The 23,382-nt window shown below is 39.2% G+C and overlaps 1 protein-coding gene across 7 annotated transcripts in view; it reads left to right on the plus strand.

Annotated features, from left to right (window-relative positions):
• The window catches only part of RIMKLB (ribosomal modification protein rimK like family member B), a 46,564-nt gene that overhangs the window by 16,688 nt on the left and 6,494 nt on the right, over positions 1-23,382 (plus strand). For all 7 annotated transcript variants that reach the window (XM_074588795.1, XM_074588803.1, XM_074588760.1 and 4 more), the window contains one exon: positions 22,609-22,839. In XM_074588795.1, the coding sequence (XP_074444896.1) occupies positions 22,609-22,839 (231 nt within the window). The remainder of the gene's footprint in view (positions 1-22,608; positions 22,840-23,382) is intronic.

The raw sequence follows: 23,382 nt of genomic DNA on the forward strand, positions 1-23,382 counted from the left end.
ATGGAAGAGCTTACATTATTTCTGTATCAGTTTAAAGGTCCAGTCCTTTTTAGGATTTAAAGTGTGATACAGAATTTTAAAATGCCTTTGTAATTGTCAAAAGTTCAAGCAAGCTCTGGTTAGCATAATGTGTTATACGTGCTCTGACAACATGAGCAGAATACCTGAGAACAAAATTGTTCTGAGGTATTCTGCTCATGTTGTGAGAGAAACCCTGCTAGAATTACACTAATTAACTGCCTAACTGCTTTAACTAATAGAAGTCTTTTCCTATAATTCAGAAAAGTTTTCTTGCTCTGTACTTCCACGTAGTGCAAGTATTGAATTGGGGACTGTCTTGCTGTGCTTGTTACTCATCTCAACACATCCGCAAGTAAAATGCGGACTGTCTTTTTTTACTGAGGGGGAATGCTTTTGTTTGTTTGTGGTGGGGTTGGTTTTTTTTTCATTTTTTTTTTTTCAGTGAAATTGTACTAGTGAAGAATTTGGCTTTCAGACCCTAGGAATATATTTTCATGAAAGAAGGGAGCAAGGAATGTTCTCCTTTCTAAGGTAAAGTAAAAAAAGTAATCCAATTGAAGACTTGCACTGTGTGTACAGGTTCTCTCTGTTGCAGACACATGATGTTGCATGATAACAGGTAGAAATACTGGAGAATTGAACATGTGCCATACTAGCATAGTGGAAGAACAGATACTGGAAGAGACACACTAGTGATTTGATCAATTTTGGCAAGGGGTGAGGTAAAAAGATTAAATATGCCAGTGTTCTCTCCTGGATTTTTTAGCTGAGAAGGGTGTTGGGCTGTACTGACACAGTAAATAAGGTAGATGATTTTGTTTACAGTAATACTTACAATGTAACATCACTGTAATAATATGCTCAAAATCCATGCTGTCAAATCCTGTTTCTTGGCAGTTTCTATCTAAAGAAGAATTAGAGCTGGTAGGGAAATATATAGCAGTCAGAAGATCAATAAATATCTCCCTTGAGTTCTAAGAACTTGATTTTAAAGTATCCTCTACGTATCTAGCCTGTTGCCTTGTGTTGGTACAATGCTGTGGAACTTCTTGTGGGGATTTCCTTTTAATTTAAGGTTTTGCAAGGACAGAAGAGGAAGTTTTTAGTAAAAAGTTGTGTAAGTGTTCCCTTTAGTTCTTCAGAATATATAACTTTATTGTTTGAAAAGCAGTTTAGAGATACAAATAAGTAAGTAGCACAGACAGAGCTGTTGGATCACAACACAAATGTGATTCTCAGTACAGGTCTCTGCGTTGTGCTCACCATCACAACTCTGGGCGTCCCCATTCACTGGGAAGGCATAAGGAGGTTTAAGCCAGCTCAAGCCGTTAGCTCTTTTCAGAGCTCTTTTGGGTAGTTCAGTTTTTATACTCTCGGTTGGGCTGAGCCCTATATACGCTCCCCCATGCTGGTCTGGTTATCTCAGGAAGACGTTCACATTCTTGCTGCTTTCCTGGATGAACATTTACACAACCAGTTGATACACTCAACTGAGAGACAGCCGATATCCCTAGCTGTTATGACCCTTTATCTTAAAAGCCACCTTGTGGTCCTCTGTCATAGTGTGAGGTCAGCTTTCTTTGCCACAGGTGTGGCCAGCCACTTTGCACATTCTTCCCAGAGCGTCACAAGCACATCACCCATGCCCATCTCTAAACTCCTTCTCAGGGGTTATTGATCCATTACGTGGAGAGAATTTGCTGGCAGCATATAGAATTGGGAGTTTTGGGCATTTGTCTGGGTGTAAGAGACTTCTCTTTCAACTTCTGTCTTAGGTGGAGGAAGTAATGGAATATAAGTGTATATTTTCCCAGGTTCGTGCCCTGACCTTAGAGATGTAATATTTTCATCTTTGACTTGGTAGATACTTGCTTTATGTAAACATAAAACAGTGATATGAACAGGAAAACTGTATGGCCTAATGATTGTGTCAATATTTGGATTCCATATCCAAGTAACTCTCTTTGATGAGGTAAAAGAGTATCTCCACCACCACCAAATGCTTATTGTGAAAAGTGGAAAAATCCTTTTGTGACCTTAGTGTGAAAAGTCAAGCTGCTGCTTCCAAGTTTCTTTTTATGCCCCAAGTTGTACTGTGAAGGTCTAGAATTAATGAAATGATTCTTTTGCTTTCCCCTACCCCCAATAAAAATTACTGACTTAATTTTTCAATTAGTTCTTGAAGCTGCTTGGACCATCTAATTGAGAATCCTCTGATTTAATTTTTGGTAGAAACATTACTTATATTAGAACAAATTAAATTTGGCACTCAAGGGAATCATGGCCTTTAATGCTTTTGTTAGGTTGTTTTTTTGCTATATTGGGACCCTTTGTTCAAACAGTATTTTATGAAGTGACAGTACCGTATATCATGATGGAACGTAAATGTGTATGTTGTTTCAGTACAGAAGAGCCTGACCTATCAGTAGTATATAGGTTTTGGAGAATATATAACTCTTTTACTCAGTAATCCCCAAATAATACTCATCTGAAAATCTTAGGACACTTTGAAAACACAGATCAAATCCTCAGTAATATTATTGTAGTACGAGTGCAATGATTTGCCATGTTTACCAAAGCAGAAATCATATATAGGAAAGTTGAGATGTGTCTAAGGCACCACAGTAAGTATAAGACGTGATTTAAGCCTATGACTAGGTTGTTAGCTGCTTGCTTCTATGTACGAAGACCAATGTTTCTAACTTAATTTGCTTGTTTTATGCTTTGATATCTGAATGGGTGACCTAACTGTTGAAACTGCTGATGTACTGACCCTATGTTTAGTTCCTGTGAAAGTCAGAGGATTTATTTAAGAGTATAATTTCAGACACTTGAGATGGTAAACGGATGAGATGTCGTAATCTGTAATGCCTTCTTCCCTGCTTTCCAGTAAGAAGGGCATGTTGCTTCATTTCTCTCTTATGTGTGAAACAGACCAAACCCAAGGTTTCATCTGTGGGCCAGGCAGGTGACACTGATACAAAACTGATACTTTGCTTAGTTTGGGCCAGGGTCTTGGGTTTTAGTACTGCTTCTGTTCTTAAGCGACATACTGTATCTGATGAAACATTCTATGAGGTGTTTTTTGACATTACAGATGGGTCTCATATCACCCATTTTAACATTACAATGGAGCTGGAAACCAGTGGGAGCATGGGTTGTATGCTGAAACTTCTTTGAGAGGAGATGCAAACTGAACAAAGAGCCTCAAATGGAAAACAAATTTGGGCACAAGGCAGGAAACTGACTGGTTAGGGTGGTATTCAAAATTGCAGGCCAAGAAGCTACTTATAGTAGGAGAAATCTGTAGTTTGGAAATTAAGTGGAAAAATAAGGAGACTAGAATGAAGGTGGGACAAAGAGGAAGTGGAAGCACAAGGTGTTGCATTTAGGGGGATGAATCCTATGGCAGGGCGCGGAGAGTGGGGAGTGAGAAATTGTGACAAAGCAAGATGCATGCAGTGGTTTCAGACTGAGTGCCTGGACTGGAATCAAACATTGCAGAGCCTTCCTCTTCTGCAGATAAAAATTCCTCTGCGAGTTTGTTACACAAGTGTTTGCTGACAGTGGAGCCGATTAACCTTAAGTGCTAGTCCCCGTAGAGGCTGCTGACCCAGTGCAGCTGACACTTAGCTGTCAGCTCAAGTGTCAGAGGTCTATATGGTAGATGAAACCATTCTAACGCTCATGCTATGTTCCACCACTGTCATGCATGTGTTACTTAGATGCTAAATGATGAAGTTTGCTTTTGTTTATCTCCAAATGTAAAGACAAATTACTATTAAGAGTAGCAACATCAAATCCCCTGAAAATCAGAAACTGGCAAAATCAAATGTGCATTTTTGGGTCCTTTGTTGTGCATTTGTTTTCTGATAGTACGTTTTAAATTATTTGGTCACATGTTACTTTTTCACCAGCCTCTTTAATCTACAGAGTGTTCTGCTCTGGGAATGTAACTTGTAGCATAGGGAAGGAGAAGACAGTTTGTAGGATGCCTTCTTTGCGATTACAGGAATTTGTGACAACCGGAGCAGAACATTGCTGGAATACAAGTGTTCATCTGGTGATTTAAATTGGACTATTTATTAATTGCCTTTAATTGCATATTTTTCCATTTTCTGAGTGCCCAAACTTCAGATATTAGGATCAGCTTTGTGAAAGTGATGAATACTTGCATGCACACACACAAAAAATAAATTGGAGCAGCACTGGCAAGTAAGAAATCATGGTCTCTCAAATGTGGCATCTAGAATTCCTTCTTTAAGTCGTCTTATCTTTGGGTTTTTCTTCCCCATGTAGGAAATCAGTAGAATACTCTCTGGTTTCCTGTGGTATCTACAAAACAAATTAAGATTGTGGAGCACTCAGATGTTACCGTGATAAGCACAACAGAGAAAACTCATGAAGAAATTAATAATGATGTGTTTCAAGCAAGGATTTCAGTACACCAATCCATGGCCTACACTGAACAATACAAAAGAAAATACGGTGCCAAGTAGCTGCTTGTTAAATGAGTGCTGTACCTCCTGTTCGCATTAGAAAAATAATATTTGTTCATGTAATTGAAGACATTATGTGGGTGAGGTTGGAGATCAATGCTATGGACATGTCCTTGTGGCTTTTTCTAACCTTTATGTGCTTGACTCCGTGGATTCAGTAGTTTTCTCTTAATGTAGCTTTTTAATGTAATATTGTATACGCACATTCTTTGTAAATAATGTATGTGTACGTAGGGACTGTGCTGGATGCATCAACACTGTTTACTAGCCAGGCTTTGAAACATTTACATGTAGAGAAAAACAGGAGTGATGCAATGATAACCTATTACTTGGGTAACCCAATACTCTTTTTGAATAATAGTCCATGGATATACTTACATTCAAGATACATACGTATCCTGTCACTGAGAATGAGGAGTTATTCTATCTGTCTGAATACCTGGAGAGTTGCGCTTGTGCCTTGTTCTCCCTCATACTTGTTTCATGAACATGTAAATTGGCATGTCCCCATTGTTATTGTACTTCTCAACTGTGTTGGAAAATGGCTTATTCCATTCCTGGAATTCTTTTTGTTTGGGTTCTTTTGACAGTACTGCTTTCAGTGTTTATATTTAATATTTTATGAGGTGCCTTGCAGGCTGTTTTTCACGGTTAAGAACATCTTCATATATGTGTGTGTATATATATAAAAGCAATGTATTACTTTTGGATATCAACATGAAGTATTGGACCTTCTGTTTCTGGACGAGGAACAGAGCCACAGCATGAGCTACATTCTTAGTTCTGTGGCCAGGCAGGTTGTTGTGCTTTCAGTTGAGTTTTTTCTTAATATGAAGAAGGAAGGGAGCACTAGTGAACCTGACTGAGCCTGCCATGGCAGAGGCAGTCAGTTGTTATGATCTTGAAATTGTTTTTTAGGAGTTCTAGGATTTCCTGAACCAACCACATGTATCTTTTAGCTCATTGTTCTAGGAAGCAGAGCCATCCGAATCTTACTCTTCATGTTATTGAGGGGTGGCTTTCATTCCTATATCATGCCTTTTGCTTCTCAATGAAGAAGGTTTTTATTAACAATAAAAGAGACCATATCAGGTTCTCCTGCTAGTGTTACTATGTGTCCCTGTTTCCCTAACTCACATATTTGTGAATATCCTGTAGACTAAGATTAAAGTTTTAGCTCTGCTTTGCCTCGGTTGCCGTCTATCTCTGCTTATTCCCAGTGAGGCAGTTTCGGTAGTTGTACCTTAAAAATTCTTTAAAGTTTTGGAGTAGTTCTTCCTTGTTCCACAAAACTAGATTCAAACTCAACTCAGGACCTGAAGGGGACAGCTTTCTGCATCTTTCTGTGAAGGCCTATATTGTTGGATGACTGTTGCTGCCAGCAGGATGGAATGGTGGTGAGCAAGACCTGTTTTCAGTTGTTTATTTATAGCTTAACAATAAGAGCTTTAAAACATTTTTTTTTTTCCCCTTCATTACTTTGCTTTCCAGACAAGGTTTGCCTTTACCATATACTGAATTTCTTCTTAAATCTTTTCCCAAATTTCATTGTGGTCAGGGAGGTTCCCCACCTCCCAACTATCAAACGTATAGAGGCACTTTCCACTTTCAGCATGAAGAACTTTATTTTCACTTTTTTAATGACTAAAAACTTGTCAGATGATCGTGATTGTGCAAAAGAAAGAAAGGACGTTTCCCAGTGAACCCACAAATCTAGTTTGAGCTCTGAAATAGTGATTGTGGAGCGTTCATCCTACTGTTACAGGCACATAAGAGGCCAGGCATGCTGCAGGAGAATGCTTCAGAGAATCATAGAGTAATTGAGATTGGAAGGGACCTTTAAAAGGCATCTGGACCAACCTTCTGGTCAAAGTGGCCAACTTGAAAGCTAGAGCCAGCTTGGAAGTTAGATGAGATCACTTGGGGCATATCCAGTTGTGTTTTGAATATCTCTAAGGACAAAGCCTCCGCAACCTCTCAGGGCAATCTGTCACAAAGCTTGACCACCCTCACAGAGAGAGAAGAAAATCCAAATACGTGGTCACAACTGTGTTTGCAAATTGTGTCTGTTGCTAGTCTCTTGACTAGCTCTTCTTACTCCAAAGCAAACCTGCACATATGTGATCTGCTCCTTTGTGTGGAGCGTAAACTCTCTTCCTCACTTCCACAGCCTGTTCTTTTGAAAGAGCCTTTATCCATTCACCACAGCACTCCAGGCATGTGAACTATCCAGCTACCAATGAGGAGAGATTACAGGTTGGAGTCACGGTATAAGCATAGGTAGAAAGGTAAAGTTAAGTTACTTAATAATGACTGGAATTTTTTGAGATGTGCATGTTCATATCCTGCTTCCTTTTGTTTTTCTGTCAATCTTCCCAGGATCATTCTGGCCTAAGACTGAAATGGTTCTTTGTGCAGTCCTCCTTACATGCTTGGGACTAAAGGTGAGGCAGGATTCTGAAAGTGCATGCCCTTTGTGGATGCTTTGAGGTGAATAAGGTCTGTGGCTGCAAGCGAAAGGGATGCCATACCTGTAAACTGCATGTCTTAATGCTTGTAATTGTTTGTCATGCTTGAACAAGGCTGGCAGCTGGGCCTTTATAGCAATTCTGCTGCAAATTTTTCTTACCTGGCAGAGTGGGAGCCACTGGAGAGTGTATCATCTGCATAGGGCAGAAGAGCAAGAGTTGCAGACAGGCTTGTTTTTACAAAGTTGGAAGGTGGGCTGGCATAGTGACCATAGAGGTGTAAATGTAGGAAGAAAAAAAATATCTCACTATAGACAATTCTACTGTCTCAAAATGGCACTATCTTGACAATTTGAGCTGTTCAGATCATTGCGGTCGTTGCTATGATCCAGCCTCCTCTGTTGCAGTTGACACCTGGGTTGATCAGATTCTACAGTGAGCTCGTTCAGTTTGCAGTATCTGGAGAAATCAAATTCCATGAAAAAACAGAATAGTTTCCTGCTTGTGTAGGAAGCTTATCTGCTGGGTCTGATGAGCGCTAGTATGAGTGCTAGGGAGTACTATATGCCACTGTAGGATTGCATGGGGCTGGAGAGTAAAACTGTGGCAGCAGAGTGATTTAAATTGTCTTAGAACCAACCTTATGTCAGTGTTTTGTCCAACACAGAGATTTCTATAGAGGTGCTCATTTCTTCCCCTTTCTTGCTTGAGCCTTCCAAGGTGCACAGCATGCAGTTAAACCTTTTCCTCTAAGAATTCTTAATCTTTTTAAATTGTTAGCGGCAGTCTAGAGGTGAATGTAAATTACAGTTCTGTTACTTAGAATGGATCAAGAGTGACATTTGGTAATGAGATTTCTATGATTGTGTTGCTGTAAAGTGGAAGAACTTGAAGAAAAATGTAATCTGCAAATATTTAAAGTGGATTCTTAGAGGAATCTATGGAGGAGTGAGATAAATGAGCTAAGGAGGCTTGTCATACCTGATGCTTGTAAAAAAGCTTCTCTTTCCCATCTCTGCCATTGATTTGTTTGTGATGATGAGATCAGTAGCCCCTCGGTGCTTTTTGTTTCTTTGTAAATTGGGCAGATGCTTATTTCAGAAAAGAGAACTTCAGAGCGTGTAGTGCAGATCAAATGCATATAAAGATATTTATCATTTTCTAGGGACTGGTAGACTCAGGGCTACAGTTACAACCTAGATATTAGTGATAAAACGACTGATCTCTTAAATGTGTTGCATCCAAAGGTCAAAACAAGCTGACAGTGGGGGATGTCCCTTTTGCTTGCTTTAGTCTGCTGTCTGTGAGTACAGTACTACTGCTGCATGATTTTTTTATTTGACTGGTCTGGTTGGAAGGACTGTATACCTGTGTAATTCTGAGGAGCATTTTCTTTTATGAAGATAGTTACAGTTTGTGTGGAGTGTCTTAATGGGGGAAGATACTAAGCAAATGTCTTAATTAGCTAACATCTTTTTGGCACTAGGTGGAAGCTTCTGCCTCCAGAACAGGTGAGAAATAATACTGTGGTGTTGTATTTTCATTACAGTACGGGCATGGAGCACACGTGCACCTACTGCAGTGTAGTTTTAACCCTCTAGAGCTGGGAAGAGGAAACAAGCCCAGTGAACGAGAAAAAACGAATTTTTCCTTCTCTAGGTTTGTTTTGTGTATGGTTTTACATTAATGTCTGTCAAAACTTAAGAAATTTTGGGTTGTATTTTTTCGCCTAGAACAAAATTTTATTTTGTTTTTTTTTTGGTGTAGGAAAATACTGTACTCATGAAGAGACATGAAACTGCTCTATAGTGTCTCCAATTGATAAATTTAATGCAATTTTGACTAGAAGGTCCTTAGACTGAAATGACGGCTCAAACAGTAGGCTGAGGGGATCTTTCCATTCCCCAGAATTCAGGCTCAGTTAAAGATGTTTAGGAACACTTGGAAAGGGCAGATAGTTAGATATTACTTATTAAAAGTTTTTGACAATGTAGAAGTGCTTCTAGATGTCTTTTCTGATAGGGGAGACAGATAGGAAGGATACATGTCTTCATTACAAATTGAAAACTCACACGGGATGCTTCTCCATTCATCAGTTTGCTTAAGTAATAAAAGGGCTAATTACTGAAATGAAAGAAGTTATTGTTTGGTAGCAGAGAGAGATGAGGTGAATAAATTATGCATTTTGAAGGTATTTAGTAGATTTTTGGCATTGCAGGGAAAATTTTAGATTGGTCTCAGATGGGAGGAGAACGCTCTGCCATTCTGGGTTGTTCCTCTGGCTGGTTTTCTGCTTTTGGGAGTGTTAATCTGTGTTTTCAGAGTATTCATAGATTGTTGAAACATTGAGTTTCTGAGCCCATTACAATTGTGTACCAGTATTTATCATAAATATTAGCTTTGAAATAGTTTTGGTACCATTTTGAAAGGGTTGGGTTTTCAGTGTGTGTTTAGGGTTTTTCCTACTTGTCAGTACTAGACGTAAGAGACATCAATACAGCTTTGGTTCATACAGTGTTCAGTTGTCAGGATATCATATTAATTTGACATTCACATTCACTGCAGATTATCTGAATATCTTTCTAAATTGATTATCTTATCTAACAACCATAATGCAAAAAAACCAAAGCATGATCTAAAGTAGCACAGAATCCTCTGTAAATAAATACATAAAATCCTTAGACATAGGGCTGTATTCCTGGCCATTCTCACTGCTTTCTGTTGTTGGTTCTGACATGTCTTGTTCAGTGATATCCTGCTCTGCACGATATATATTCTCAGTAGATATAGACAGGTGTCTGCTCAATTGTCACACTGGTTCCATGCTTGACTCAAACTTTTCTTTATGGCTATGTGACAACCCAAACTTAGAAATTGCTCTGGGGTAAAAATAATAAAAAAAAAGTGCTGCCTGTTTGGTATTAATTCAGAGTTATTGCCTCATCTGATTCACTTTACAGCCGCATTAGCATTGCTGCTAGCACAAAAGGAGGAGCAGTGTGAGGAGAATGAGTGTACTAGGAGCAGAATAGGACCACTTTTTTTGAATGGCAGTGCAAGCTCAGGTCTTACGACTCTGCAATTACAGTACTAAGTGAAAAATATGATAAAATGTTTCCTAACATAAATGCAGATCATTGCTGAAAGAAATGGTCCTGCTGTCCCCTAACAAATGAAGCATTCCTATTGCTTCCCTTGCATTCTAATGATTTAATGACTACTTGATGGGCTGTGTTAGCTGGTTATCAAATGCAAAAATAATCACTGTTTTTCCTTTTTAGTCTTTTCTCTTTTTCCCCCCCCCCTCTTTTTTTCTTTTTTCTGCCTTGTCTGAGAGCAACAAACTGATCTGACTTCCGATATGGTTGTATGATCACTAGGCCTGATGCGAGGTGAGAATTAGGAGTATGGGGGTACAGGAGATGAGACTACTTTTTGCTGCAGCATGCAGTTGAACCAGGTTAAATATAACACGAAACTGCATATTTTATTTAAACAGTTCTCTTTTCTGGAGTCTTATCCATGTTTTATGAGGTCTGCCTGCATAAAAAGGTTTCTGTGTTATCTTTAGGGAAGACCAACACCTTACAGCATGTTCTAGACATTTCTGGAGAAACTGCATTAACCCCCCCAAATTCACCATCATTCTGTCGCACTGTTTTTGAACAGGTGAGGTTACTGAAGCTATGACACAGCACTTTCAGTTATCGTGGTCTACACAGTCAGACTTTGGATCAGCATGTTAGCACTGAAACACTCTTACTACTACTGATGTGCAAGCTTTCCCTGATTGTGGACACTACTGTTCTCAATCTGCGTTACTGTTGACCTTGGGAATTGTAATCATGCATCAAAAAGGCACTACTTGTTTTAATAAATGTATAGTGTTAATATATTAAAGGAATGACCCAAACCCTTTCTCCTAGCAAACTTTTGAGATAAAAATTTGGAATTATTTAGCAGCCTTTAACACCATTGGTCATTGAGAAGAACAGAAGAAACTGATAAATAGGAAACGTGCTGTGTTAGAACCTCTTTTAAATTCCTTTTGAGAGCTTCCTTTCATGCAGAATTTTGTAAATGTTGCTTTTCCCCTGTTACTTTTTTGTATTTTGCATTTGCACTTCTCGTTTCTTCTGGCCAATATTTTTTTCTTTCTTTAGACAAGTTGTTAATGGTTAAAAGATATTAAATGCTCTTGGTTCTGTTTTATTTTTTTAACTTTTTACTATGGTTAGACTATCTTGGTTTTGTGTGTTTTTTGACTGAGATTCCTTCAAGAAAACTAAAGTTACTTTCAGCTTGCTGCAACAAACTTGGCAGTAGCAGTGGATGGTGAAGCTGTTGCTGACCCAAATGATAATCTCTAAGATCCTGGTCTGCTTCAGAGTCAACTGAAAGATTTTAAGATGCAGAAAATGTTAATATGATACTGACACTGAAAGAAGTAGAGGAAAGCCTTCCCTATTATTCCTACCTACACGTTTTTGCTTCTGTGCTGCCTTCTCTTTCCTGTGGATTCAGGTCATCGTGTAGTTGTGCAAATACATTTGCAGGTAAAGTGAGAGGCATCGTGGGATTTGGAAGCAGCAGCTGCAATAGCAAAAGAGCAGGACTATTTCTTTCCATGGCAGTGATGTTTTGTGTGGTTTATGGTGTTTATGTCCGAGTGGTGGTGTCTTAGATATTAGAACTGATTGGACTTTCACTGCCCAAACGGCAGTCTGTCTTAATTCTCACCTCTCCGTGTCTGTGCATACCTGTCCCTTGCTCTTGCACTATGAGATCTGGTTAACTGAGGTCTTGCCTCACAAATGTCTTGGGTAAGTAACTGAGCACAAAAACCCCTGAACGGTGCTCTGCAAACATAGCTATCTGACCTAACTCACTGAGAGGATGAGAGAAGTGCCAGAAATGGAGCAAAGGAGAGTGGCACTGTATGGTCAGAACAGGGCAGCAAGACTGCCTCCATCTGTTTTGGTGTTAAGTTTGTTCTCTCAGTATCTTGTGAAACCTCACCCCAAAGTTACTTTGATTTTTTTTTTCTTATACCAATTTAATACTTTTTTATTAAACAGTGTAGCACTGTTGTTCTCCCTCTCATCATGTCTTATTTGTTTTTTCCCAATGTTGATGCTAACAACTGCGAAGCTGTGTAAGCTGAAAACTTCATACTTTCCCCTCCTCTTAAAACTGCCTTCCTCTTGGTCACTAACACCTGGATAAAGGATGGATGATGGGAGCACATTGCTGGTAGTGTGGTAAAAGAAGATTGTCCCCATGTGTGTTGGTTCTGGCTTAGATCAGATCAGCTTAAACTGATCATGAAACCCAAGGTTTTTTGTTTTTTACATGTAAAAACAGGAAAGAAAGTATTTGTAGTAGAGTTGCTAGAAATACATTTTAAAGGCACATAGAGAGTGAGGGCAGGATACATAAATCCTGTTTGTGAGACTGGGCTTTCTCTTAATATGAAGAATCATTATGTTAATTGAGAGCTTTGGGAAATCTAACAGACAAAAGACAATCTAATGACTGCTTATGCAGTGGCTACATAGCTCGTGTACATCCATATACTTGTATAAGAATTGTGGGATCTTTTTTGCAATATTTAAGTCAAAATCATCTCCCTTGCAGTCTGAGTAATTAACTTGAGCTATGAGAGACTTTGCTTTGTTATAATTCAAGTAATTCAAAACTTTGATCAACAGCTACGTTTAATTTTTAATTTCAGTAAATTTAAATGTATCTCATCCTGAATATTTTTTCTTTGAGTTTATGCTATGAAAAATATTTAAAATTCTTCTAATTTTGCCTGGGAGCAAATTATAAAAGCACATGTGTGATGAGAACTTTAAAAAACCTCAGTGGGAAAAGCAGAAATTGACTTTTCAAGGTGTTTGAAATCACATCTTTTCCAGCACTGTTTTGTTGTGTTTAATTAATCCTTTTATTCCCCTTTTGTATCATTTTTCTTTACGTTGTTTTTACAGCAGTCCATATAAAATGCATCTTAACAGCTACATCACTAAAATAGTGTATATTTCTTTCTATACTTGTCTTCTAAGTAGTCTCTGGAAATGTATTCTTTTGTTAGAGACGCAAAGTTTCTTAATTGTGTGAGTGTTTATATACATATAATAATTGTAGCTAAGGCTTTAACATGATTTCAGTATAGTTTCCATGTTTATATACCTACCATAAAATCAATTCTTGGAGCAAGATGGTGGTCTAGAATTAGTTTATGTTTGTAATATACCTTTTACTTTATATTTGGGTCCATTCACTTCACATCCATAACTCTGAAGAAGTTCTTGTGGTTTGGAATTATAAGCAAACAATGTACTGTGACTAGAAATGTAGCTTAGAAACACAGATCTAGCCATGGTCAGTCTACTTAGTATTGGTTTAGTGAGGTATGCATAGAAGCATGTGGTCTGTTTCCCTCTTGTGCCCAAAAAGAACCCCTGTTCCAGAACAGCCATAATCACTTCGAGCTTCATTGTCCTTCCCAAGTTTTTCACTGTTTTAAATAGCCTCTGCATTTCTAAGAATGATTCTGTGCTCTTCCTGGGGAGGTGAAGAGGTCCTCTGAGTCAAGGAAGGGACATGATACAGAGCTGGTTTAACTTGGGTACCTGCTTGCTTTCTGTTCAAAGCTGCAGCAGTGGCCTCTTGTGAAAGTTTTCGCAATGCTTGCGTTAGGATTTTATGAATTGAAGCTGAAGCTGCTCCTCTTTATTTCTCTGTTCTCAGTTTCAGAAGAGAATGGGTTAGTACTGTTGTAGAGAGGTCAGTTTTGTCTTTGCTATGTGTGATTTCATTTGAACTGCTGAGCTATATGGAAGTATATCTTGGCAAGAAAGCCTTTTTCGTTAAGTTTGTGTGGAGAAGGAGACTGAGGTCATATTAAACCCATAGGGTTAAATTGTTAATTTGGTTTGAAAAACTAGTAAATAGGACTGAAAGGGATAGAATATGAACATAAACACCAAGCATAGAATTATTGTAGAAATCTGTTTCTGTGTACACTAGAGTGAAAAATAGCTTGGTAATACTGAATATCAAAGGGGCTTTTGCATGGCAGTGAAATTTTGGAGAAACTGTGACAACTTAGTGTTCAAACTAATAAAATGGGGCTGTCAGATGGTAAGTGATGCAGAGGAGAAAATGCCTGTGGCAACTCCCAAGGGGAAGTTTAGTTTGGTGTTAATAAATTGGCAAATTTCTAAAAATTCAGTGCTTAGCTGCTCTTCAAAGGTTAAGTTCTAGTTTAAATAAAATTGCATTTAAAGTGCTGTACTTTACTATGTATCACCCAATTTGTGGGCGTTTATGTTGCTTTCATTTTGCTTTGTATTCCTTATGTTGCATTCATTTTATGTTATTTATATGTTTATTTATAAGATAGACAGATATGCAATGTTAAGTCAATGTTTTGCAGCAGGCTTTTGAGGTATACAGTAGTATTTTGTTAATGTTAATTCTACTTTTGTTAATTATTCCTAAATAATTTTTTCTGCTCTCTTGGCAGAATGTCTGTTCAAAGTATGCTGAGTTTTTAAAATTTTAGAGATCTAGTTCTGTCTTGAGTTTGGTGAGGGAACGCATATCTTGTTATTGGCAGTAACTGCTGTTTAAGTTTGGGGCATTTCACTTTTCAGTTTTAAGCTTGCTTATATATGGCGATTAGGATGAAACACACTTAGTTCTCTGCAAGTAAACTGTAAGTAATTATTGAACACTTTAGAACTTTACACAAATATTATGCAGTGTCTTGTTGCTGATAGATATCGGGAGGATGAATGAACCAGAAATCGTAATGCACTGTTTTGAGAACAGGAGCAAGTCTAGGTTTGTAGAAAAAAAGTAAATCAGTGATTTCTGTTAGAACAACTGATTAATGGGGAAAAATACGTAGCAGAATGCAATGTCCTCAAAATATGAGGAAAGGTTTGTGTGCTGCAAGGCTAGCCTGTTTCTCCCAGCTGAATTAAGTTGGATTGATTATAGCCTGCTTGCTGAGTGACTGTTCATTTGGGAAACGTTAGCAGCTCCATGGATGGATAGATGAATAAATTGGTATAAGGAAGCTGAGAGAGCTGGAGACTTTCAGGATAGCATACACATCTCTGAGGAAAAATCTGGGTAATATTTTTGGAAGTTCTTACGCCCTGCTAGTTCCTGTTGGGAATGTGATGGGAGCTGGTGTATGTTTAATGCTTTTGAAAATTTGATTCAAATTTGATTTTTTTGGAATGCTGCATGCACAATGACCATGCATTATTCCACTCGTATACTGTGCCTATTAGAAAAGTGTTCCACATACTGGATTTGCCTGAATACTGCAACGCTTTTGTCCTGCGTCATTTTACTTATGTATTTCAGAGCAGTTGGCATTTATTAGGGGTTTCGCCAAAGACAGAAGCAGTCGTTGAATTTAAATTCTTCTTCTGAGAAGTGGCTGCTTGTGGCAGCCATGGCTGCAGCAGTGAGGATTTCTTTCATAGCTATCCATGCTTTACAGGGAACACTTTAACTTTGTTGTCACATTTGGGTACTTCTCACCATCACACAGTTCTCAGATAAATTCTGTAAAATGTGTCTTGGAAGTCAATTTGAAAGAAGATGACTTAATGACTATAATGTTTTATGTTGCTGGATTCATGGCAGCACTGAATAGGGAACTTCTGCAAAGACACCTTTTGTGCATTATTGTTGCTGTTGTGATGCATTTGGTCAGAAATGTCATATGATATGTCATGAACTTCCATGGGCATCAGGGCAATTACCAGTTGTCTTCAGGCAGAGATTGAAAGGCTTGGTGTTTTTCATCTTGAAAACCCATTTACTGATTCAGGTTTTTGTAATGTACACATAAAAGTAAATGTATTTATTCTGGAGAAAGTTTTTTCTTCATTGTTGTATGTCAACATCCCATGGGTTTCTTCCCCAGTCCATAGCTTCTGACATTTCCAGCTACCTTAGTCTTTTAATCTATCATAAAATATCAGTGAATACCGATGATTCAAATTGTATAAAAATAGAAGCTTGATATCAGTAATTTGATTTACGTGGAAGCCTACTCAGGTCTCCTCCTGCTTGTGTATTAAATATTTTGAGCATTTAGCTTTGTGTCATACCATTTTATTGAAGAAGTTGGCTGTCATTCTTGCAGTGACATGCTGTACTTGAAGACCTGGATTTGAGTCCTAAATACTTTGTGACCTTGATTACTGAGTTTGCTTTTTTTAACTGTTTTCCAAAATTATAATTTGGAATGAAAATGCTTTTATCAATTTATTTGATATTACTGAGACTTTATTTTTTGTTAAAAATGCCTGATGTTTGCTATAATGAGAGCTATAAAAGCTCTGTAATGATTTTTTTTATGTCCTTGCAAATCTTTGAGGCTTGAGACCTATCTCCTGAAACCATGTTCCTTCTGTGAAAACATTTGCATTGTTTCAGCAGAAAGGACAGTTGTTCATAACATGCAAACTGGACATGAGATACTGCTTTGCAGCAGCTATTAATCTGCTGATGAACTGATTCTTGAAGAGATTGGAAGGGATTTGTGTAGCATACAAACTGAATAGAATGAGTTTCAAAAACATCTGGCAATTTAAAATGCTGCTTGGGTTGAATTAAGGTGTTCAGTGGTGGCAGAATGCTGTCAATGCAGAAGCGATTCTTAGAGTTTCTAAAGCACAAGAAAGTAGGATAACTGGGTAGATGAGGCACCGCTGCTTAGGGATTGTAATAGGTGTGTGGCTGCAGTTTAAGAATTTACGTACTCAGGCTGTGGATGTGATTGACTTGCAGAAGTGTGTTTGGCTTGCAGGCTTCATGGGATATTGTTACAACGCCTGTATTTGGGCACTTAACTTGTCCCAGTTGCGTAGTGAGATTCGTTATTGTAGAATCCCTTCATGGAGGCGTAAGGGCAAGCATTTTGCCTTGTGTTTTGCTGTACGGGGGGAACAAACATATGGTCAGTTTAGGAGTCTAGCCTGATGGACAGCAACTTGTTCAGTCACGATAACTCAGTTTTGATTGCATGTCTATATTCTGAGGCATTTCATTTGGAATGTGTGCCACCTAAATGATAACTCTCTTAAGACTTAGGCTTTTTAATTGAGAAATTGTGGTCATGAGATAAATTTGTTATAGGGAAGAAGACAGAAGGTACTAAAAAACCCTGCAGGTATGAATGAGGGCTGCAAAGTTCCAGAATTTTAGCTTGTTTCCAAAGTATGTGTATCGACCCCAGAATTGTGCTAAATCAAGTTGTTGAGAGGCAGCTGTCATCCTGAGTATCTTGCAATGCAAATAGATTCTACCATGCCAGATGTTACCATCTGAAGAACTTTCTTAGGGTATAAATACATGTCTTCTGATCTCACTGGTAACAGCAGTAGAAGTTTCTGCCTCTTCTGTCTTCACTAGAGTTTAATGCTGCATCTATTTTCTGTGGACTTCACAGGTTCATGTGGTGGCTTCTAAGCTGTTTGGATCAAAATAGGCCTTTTTAGCAGATAGCAGAGACTTTATATGTCAAGCTCACCTACTGGGAATGACAAGCAGCAGGGCCAGTTGGGCCAACCAATGAGGAGTCATGCATTTAGTCAGTTCTATCATATGCTGCTTTGAGCTGTCTTTGAGAGAAACTTGAGGCTTTTCAGCTTTATTTGAGGGATGTGGTGTAATGGATCAAGTCATTTCCCAGGTGATTACAGTTGCAAAAACTCCTTTTGCACTTTCATGTGAATACTGTGATGTTTGCTGTATAATGTTAAAGGCCTACCGCATTCCATTTTGGAGAGTTTCATCTTGCAGAGGAAGAACAAAGAAAGCTGATACTAGCTGAAAGAACAAGTCTTGTTCAAGTGCAGGATTTACATCTGTTTTTATAGTACGATATTCCAACTCAGAAGTCTTTATCCCATGGGGCCAAAGAATCCCCAAAAGTTTTATGATAACCTAAGTTGTTCCCCAGGCACTGGTACAATGGTTGTTATATTTTGGTAAAGTTCATAGTAAAAATCTCCCTATCCTGGCTGTCAGTATTGGTACTTCAGAGGACTGTATAGCTGTCTGTTTGCCATGTGCGTGATGTTATGGGCATCTATTGAGAAAGCCAACAAATGGACCAGCTTGTCATTTGTCAAGGTATTTCTCTATGATCTGAACATCTGCCTTCTGGGTGTTTGTGAGGCTGGTTCATTGTCCACAGGCAACTGTGAATATAAAACACTACTACTGTTCTGGGATCAGAACCACAGAATGATAGGGGTTGGAGGGGACCTCTGGAAATCATCTAGTCCAACCCCCCTGCCAGAGTAGGGTCACCTAGAGCAGGTTGTACAGGAGCATGTCCCAGCGGGTTTTGAATGTCTCCAGAGTTGGAGACTCCACCACCTCCCTGGGCAGCCTGTTCCAGTGCTCCAGCACCCTCAAAGCAAAGAAGTTCCTCCTCATGTTTAGATGGAACTTCTATGTTCAAGTTTGTGCCTGTTACCTCTTGTCCTGTCACTGGGCACCACTGAAAAAAGACTGGCCCCATCCTCCTGACACCCACCCTTTGAGTATTTATAAGCATTGATAAGATTCTCCCTCAGTCTTCTCTTCTCCAGACTAAAAAGACCGAAATCCCTCAGCCTTTCTTCACAAGAGAGGTGTTCCAGTCCCATAATCATCTTTGTAGCCCTTTGCTGCACCCTCTCCAGCAGTTCCCTGTTCTTCTTGAACTGGGGAGCCCAGAACTGGACACAGTACTCCAGGTGCGGCCTCAGCAAGGCAGAGTAGATGGGGAGGATGACCTCCCTCAACCTGCTGGCCACAGTCTTCTTGATGCACCCCAGGATGCCATTGGCCTTCTTGGCCACAAGGGCACGTTGCTGGGTCATGGTCATACTGTTGTCCACCAGGACTTCCAGGTCCCTTTCAGATGAGCTGCTCTCCAGCAGGTCAGCCCCCAACCTGTACTGGTGCATGGGGTTATTCCTCCCCAGGTGCAGCACTCTACACTTGCCCTTGTTGAATTTCATAAGGTTCCTCTTTGCCCATCTCTCCAGCCTGTCCAGGTCTCTCTGTATGGCAGCACAGCCTTCCAGTGTGCCAGCCACCCCCCCCAGCTTTGTGTCATCAGCAAACTTGCTGAGGGTGCACTCTGTCCCTTCATCCCGGTCATTGATGAAGATCATTACTGACCCCTGGGGAACACCACTTGTCACAGACCTCCACCTAGACTCTGTGCCCCTAATCACAACCATCTGAGCTCTGTCTTTCAGCCCGTTTTGAATCCACCCCACTGTTTATTCATCTGACCCACATTTCCTAAGCTTCCCTATCAGGATGCTGTGGGATACTGTGTCGAAAGCCTTGATGAAGTCAAAGTAGACTATTGGTACTATTACTGCAAAGGAAAAGAAAGTTCATCTCCATTTTAAAAAAATGTTTTATTAGCTATTAACCATTCTTTAAGTAGTATCTCTGTAACATCTCTTTTTTTTTTTTTTCCTTTCTCCCTCTTTGCATTTGTGGATTGGTTCTTTGGGAAAAAAAAATTAATTGTATGAATTAATATCTTCTGTGTTACTGCTTTCAGCACACCATAATGAATAAATATTATTTTATCAGCCCACTCAGCAATAATGACCATTAACCTGTTAACTGTGGGGTCTCAGATGGAACGCTGAATACAAGCTTGTTCCAAAATGGCAGAGTCTAGCTTTCCTTTTTACTGTAATAAAGCTGCTTCTGTTTGCAGCACTGTGTTGCTGGGAGACTGCAGCTAATTTTTATGGCGCATGTCAGTAGTAGTGATTCAAATTATACATTTCATTGAGTAGCTCTTCTCTTTGTTTGTAAACAGTCTTCTATGATAGGAGAGAATTTTTTTTTTTGTTCTGGGGAGAACAGTATCCAGACCAGAGAAAATGATTGAATCTGAAACAAAAGCTCAGATTGTTCTGTTGATAATATCACTGTACTTCTAAGTCACTCCAGGGGAAATGGTGGTCTGGGCTGAATTTACATCAGTCTGATAGTCAAGTCTAATGGAGGTATTCAGGAGAATTCCAGGTGAGGCTTATACATCCCCTCAAACTGTCTTTTTTCTTTTTCAGACTCTGTTACCAAAGGCAGGCCTCTGCTTTGTTTATAAACATACGGTAACTAAAATATTGTTTGTTTCCTACTGACCTTCTTACTGTGTGAGAAAAGAGCTAGTCACTGAGCTGATGTTACAAAGAGTGATAATGAGGAGGCAGCCAGAAGTAGCTAATCACCAAGGATGGGATAACAAGGAGTAGTTAATCACTTCAAGGTTCTTTTATGCATCAAGTATGTGCTCCTATACCAATTAGGACAGAGCTGTGGCTACTTCAAGGAACATCCATATCATCCTCAAGAAGCTGGCCAACTTAAGAGTAAACTTTTACTGTCCTGAGATGACTCAATACCTTAAAAGGATAATGGAAAAAGGGTATCCCCACCCAAATGACCACCAGGGAACTCACACCTGCGCAGAAGTGTCTTGCTGACGCTGCAAAATTTAACACGCATGTGCAAAAAGGCTATTTGGTCATCCTAAGGAATATGTAAGCCTAGGTGGAGTTATGTATTAGGTAGGTGGAATTATGAGCATCTCCTCTCTAAACTACTTTTCATTTTGAGAGCTTTTATTTCAGGTAACAACTCCATGGTGCAAAGCTTCAGCATGTGGTGTGTCTTTAAAGCAAAACGACAAAATAGACTCTGAGAATTAGAAATTAATGAGTTAGAAAACCATGTAGTTTTGGTTCACAGCAAAGATCTAGTGGCAATTTGGGGATCTGTAGAAAATGCAGTCATTTTTAAAATGACCGTTACACAGCTTGCATATGGATCAGGACATGCATGTAATTACACTGGCAAAAAGTGGGTGTAATTGGGCATGCACCTAAATGAGAAAATACATGTGTAGGGTGGAATCTGACTAATGTGTTAAAAATCTCTTGCTTGCTGAATTTGTACTCCTTTTCTGGCTGTAGGAGATGGTAGTCCATTTCCTGATGTTTACATTCTGCTTGGGTTTTTAGCAGTGTCTTGCTTTTAATCTTGCTTGAGATGCCTTTATAAAATGGTGTGTGTGTTTGTCTGAAGCCTGCTTGCTTAAACACGCAAGTCATGTCAGCTGCAGTGCGGCAGTGCTTGGTGCTAATGAGGTGAGCAGCCAGAGCACCCGTCTGCTTGTGTTTTCTCATCTCTGTACAATTATAGCAATGGGGACTGGAAAAAGCGATTTGTATTGGATATAGCTCTGTTTTGGCCTTTCCAGACTGTGACTCTGTGTCCTCCTGATGACTGGGCAGCATATTTCTACATCCATTTTGGGAATTAGGTGGTCGCTTCACTGTATTTAAGGCAAGCTCTAAAATAATCCTCCTTGGGAGAAGAAAAGAAAACGGGAAGTACAGAGAGGGGGACCCCCTCCAATTAATTCAAAAGCACCTTGAAATGAAATATATTGCCTGGCAATATTTATCTTCAGGTTGAGTAGCTGTAAGTCTGTATTTGAAAAGTAATATCTTTAGAGTAGAGCTAATCAGGTAATTAATTTGGGCTAGATCTGAATGGTTACAGCTGGCCTTTTATAGGCACAGAAATGCAGATGCACTGTGATTTCTCAGCTCCCCTTCTTTCTCTTTTTTTAACTCTTAAGGTGCTGACAGCAGTGGGAGCCGCGTATTTTACACTGAAGTCATAAAGTTTTACTTTGAACATGAGGCAAATAAAGTGACTATCAAGTCCTGTTTGTCTTCTCCCATACTCAGATGTCAGACTGTCTTTATCAAACTTGATGCCTTCCCATCCGGTCCTGTTGTATTCCTGTTTCTGCAGCCTGTCTTTTAGTGTTTCTTTTTCAGAGACATAGTCTGTAAAGCTATAGGTCATTATTAAGTAATACATTGGTCCTGGTAGCAAAGCTGGCTTTCCTTCTCGTTCTTGCCATAATGTCATGGGGTGCTGCCCTGTTAGCTGATAAAGTTATTTCTGAGTACTTACTTAGTATAAATCAGATCATTGAAATTATCTGTGTTAAAAATACTGCTGTGGGGGTTTTGTTTTGTTGTTTTTTTTTTTTTTTTAAGGGTCATATCTAGTCTCTGTTACTTTGGCAATATGTTGTGTAACGTGATAACACAGAGGGATCAATACAGCTAGGACTGAGAAAGGTATGAACTGTATCATGTAGGCAAGAACCAGCAGTGGGAGGCAAGAACCTCCTGAGGTGTTGATACTGCTGATGTGAATGTTATGTGCAGCTAACACCCATAGAAAGGATCATGTGTTAATCTATAAAAAAAGTTCTTCATCCTAGGAGGTAGACCAAGATTGCGTGCTCTAATACAGTCTGTTCTTTGCCTAGTCCTAATTTTAAGTGGGTTAAGAGTGACATGCATGAAACTGTACAACTGACAAGATGCATTTTATGGAGAGTTGTGCTGTTCTAATGCTCACTGTTGAAGTCTGGTATCTCTGTTGTCCTCTCATATAGTGCAGTATTTCTTTGCCGTTTACCTTCTCCTGAAGACCTTGTAGTTGATTGGAATGGTTTTCTCTTCCTTCTTTAGGTCTCCGGGTGAATGGGGAGCTCATTACTGCTTACCCGCAGGTGGTGGTTGTGCGTGTACCAACACCTTGGGTCCAGAGTGACAGCGATATCACAGTCCTTCGCCACCTAGAGAAGATGGGCTGTCGATTGATGAATCGTCCCCAAGCCATCCTCAACTGTGTCAACAAGTTCTGGACGTTTCAAGAACTTGCTGGTCATGGTGTGCCTCTTCCAGACACTTTTTCATACGGTACGGATAAGAAGGATAGCAGGGTGGCCTACAATAATTTGTGCTTTTGCAGTGCAAAAGATATGAGTCAAGTTTTGGAAATACATAGAATTAAGTAGCATTAGGCTAGTTCCACAGATAAGCATTCAGTAACCAGAAAAGGAAATAAAAATCGTAACACTCAGATTCTGGTTTTGGCTTTGTTGATTAGCTGCGTTGCTTTGGGAAGAGCACTTTAACTGTACTTCAGCCTCCCAGGCAACTAATTTGGGCTGTTACTACTAAAACACTTTGAACTCTTTTCCAATTGCCTGAAACAACAGACAAGAACTTGGGGAGCTAACCATCACAGGATACTATAAAGATCTAAACTTTGGTAAAATCTGAAATTAGAATTAAAATTCTATATGAATAAAAATATCTGCAAATGTATTAGTTATTGTGAAAGGACAGAAAGAGTACAGGCCCTTGCGTTCAACTTTTTAACAGTTGTTTGGGGTTTGTTTCCCACCAGAACAGTTAATTATTGTTTCTTGTGCTTGCCTCTGGACACTGTTCTTGACA

This window comes from Larus michahellis, chromosome 1 (assembly GCF_964199755.1).
Source record: "Larus michahellis chromosome 1, bLarMic1.1, whole genome shotgun sequence".
NCBI classification, from domain to species: Eukaryota; Metazoa; Chordata; class Aves; order Charadriiformes; family Laridae; genus Larus; species Larus michahellis.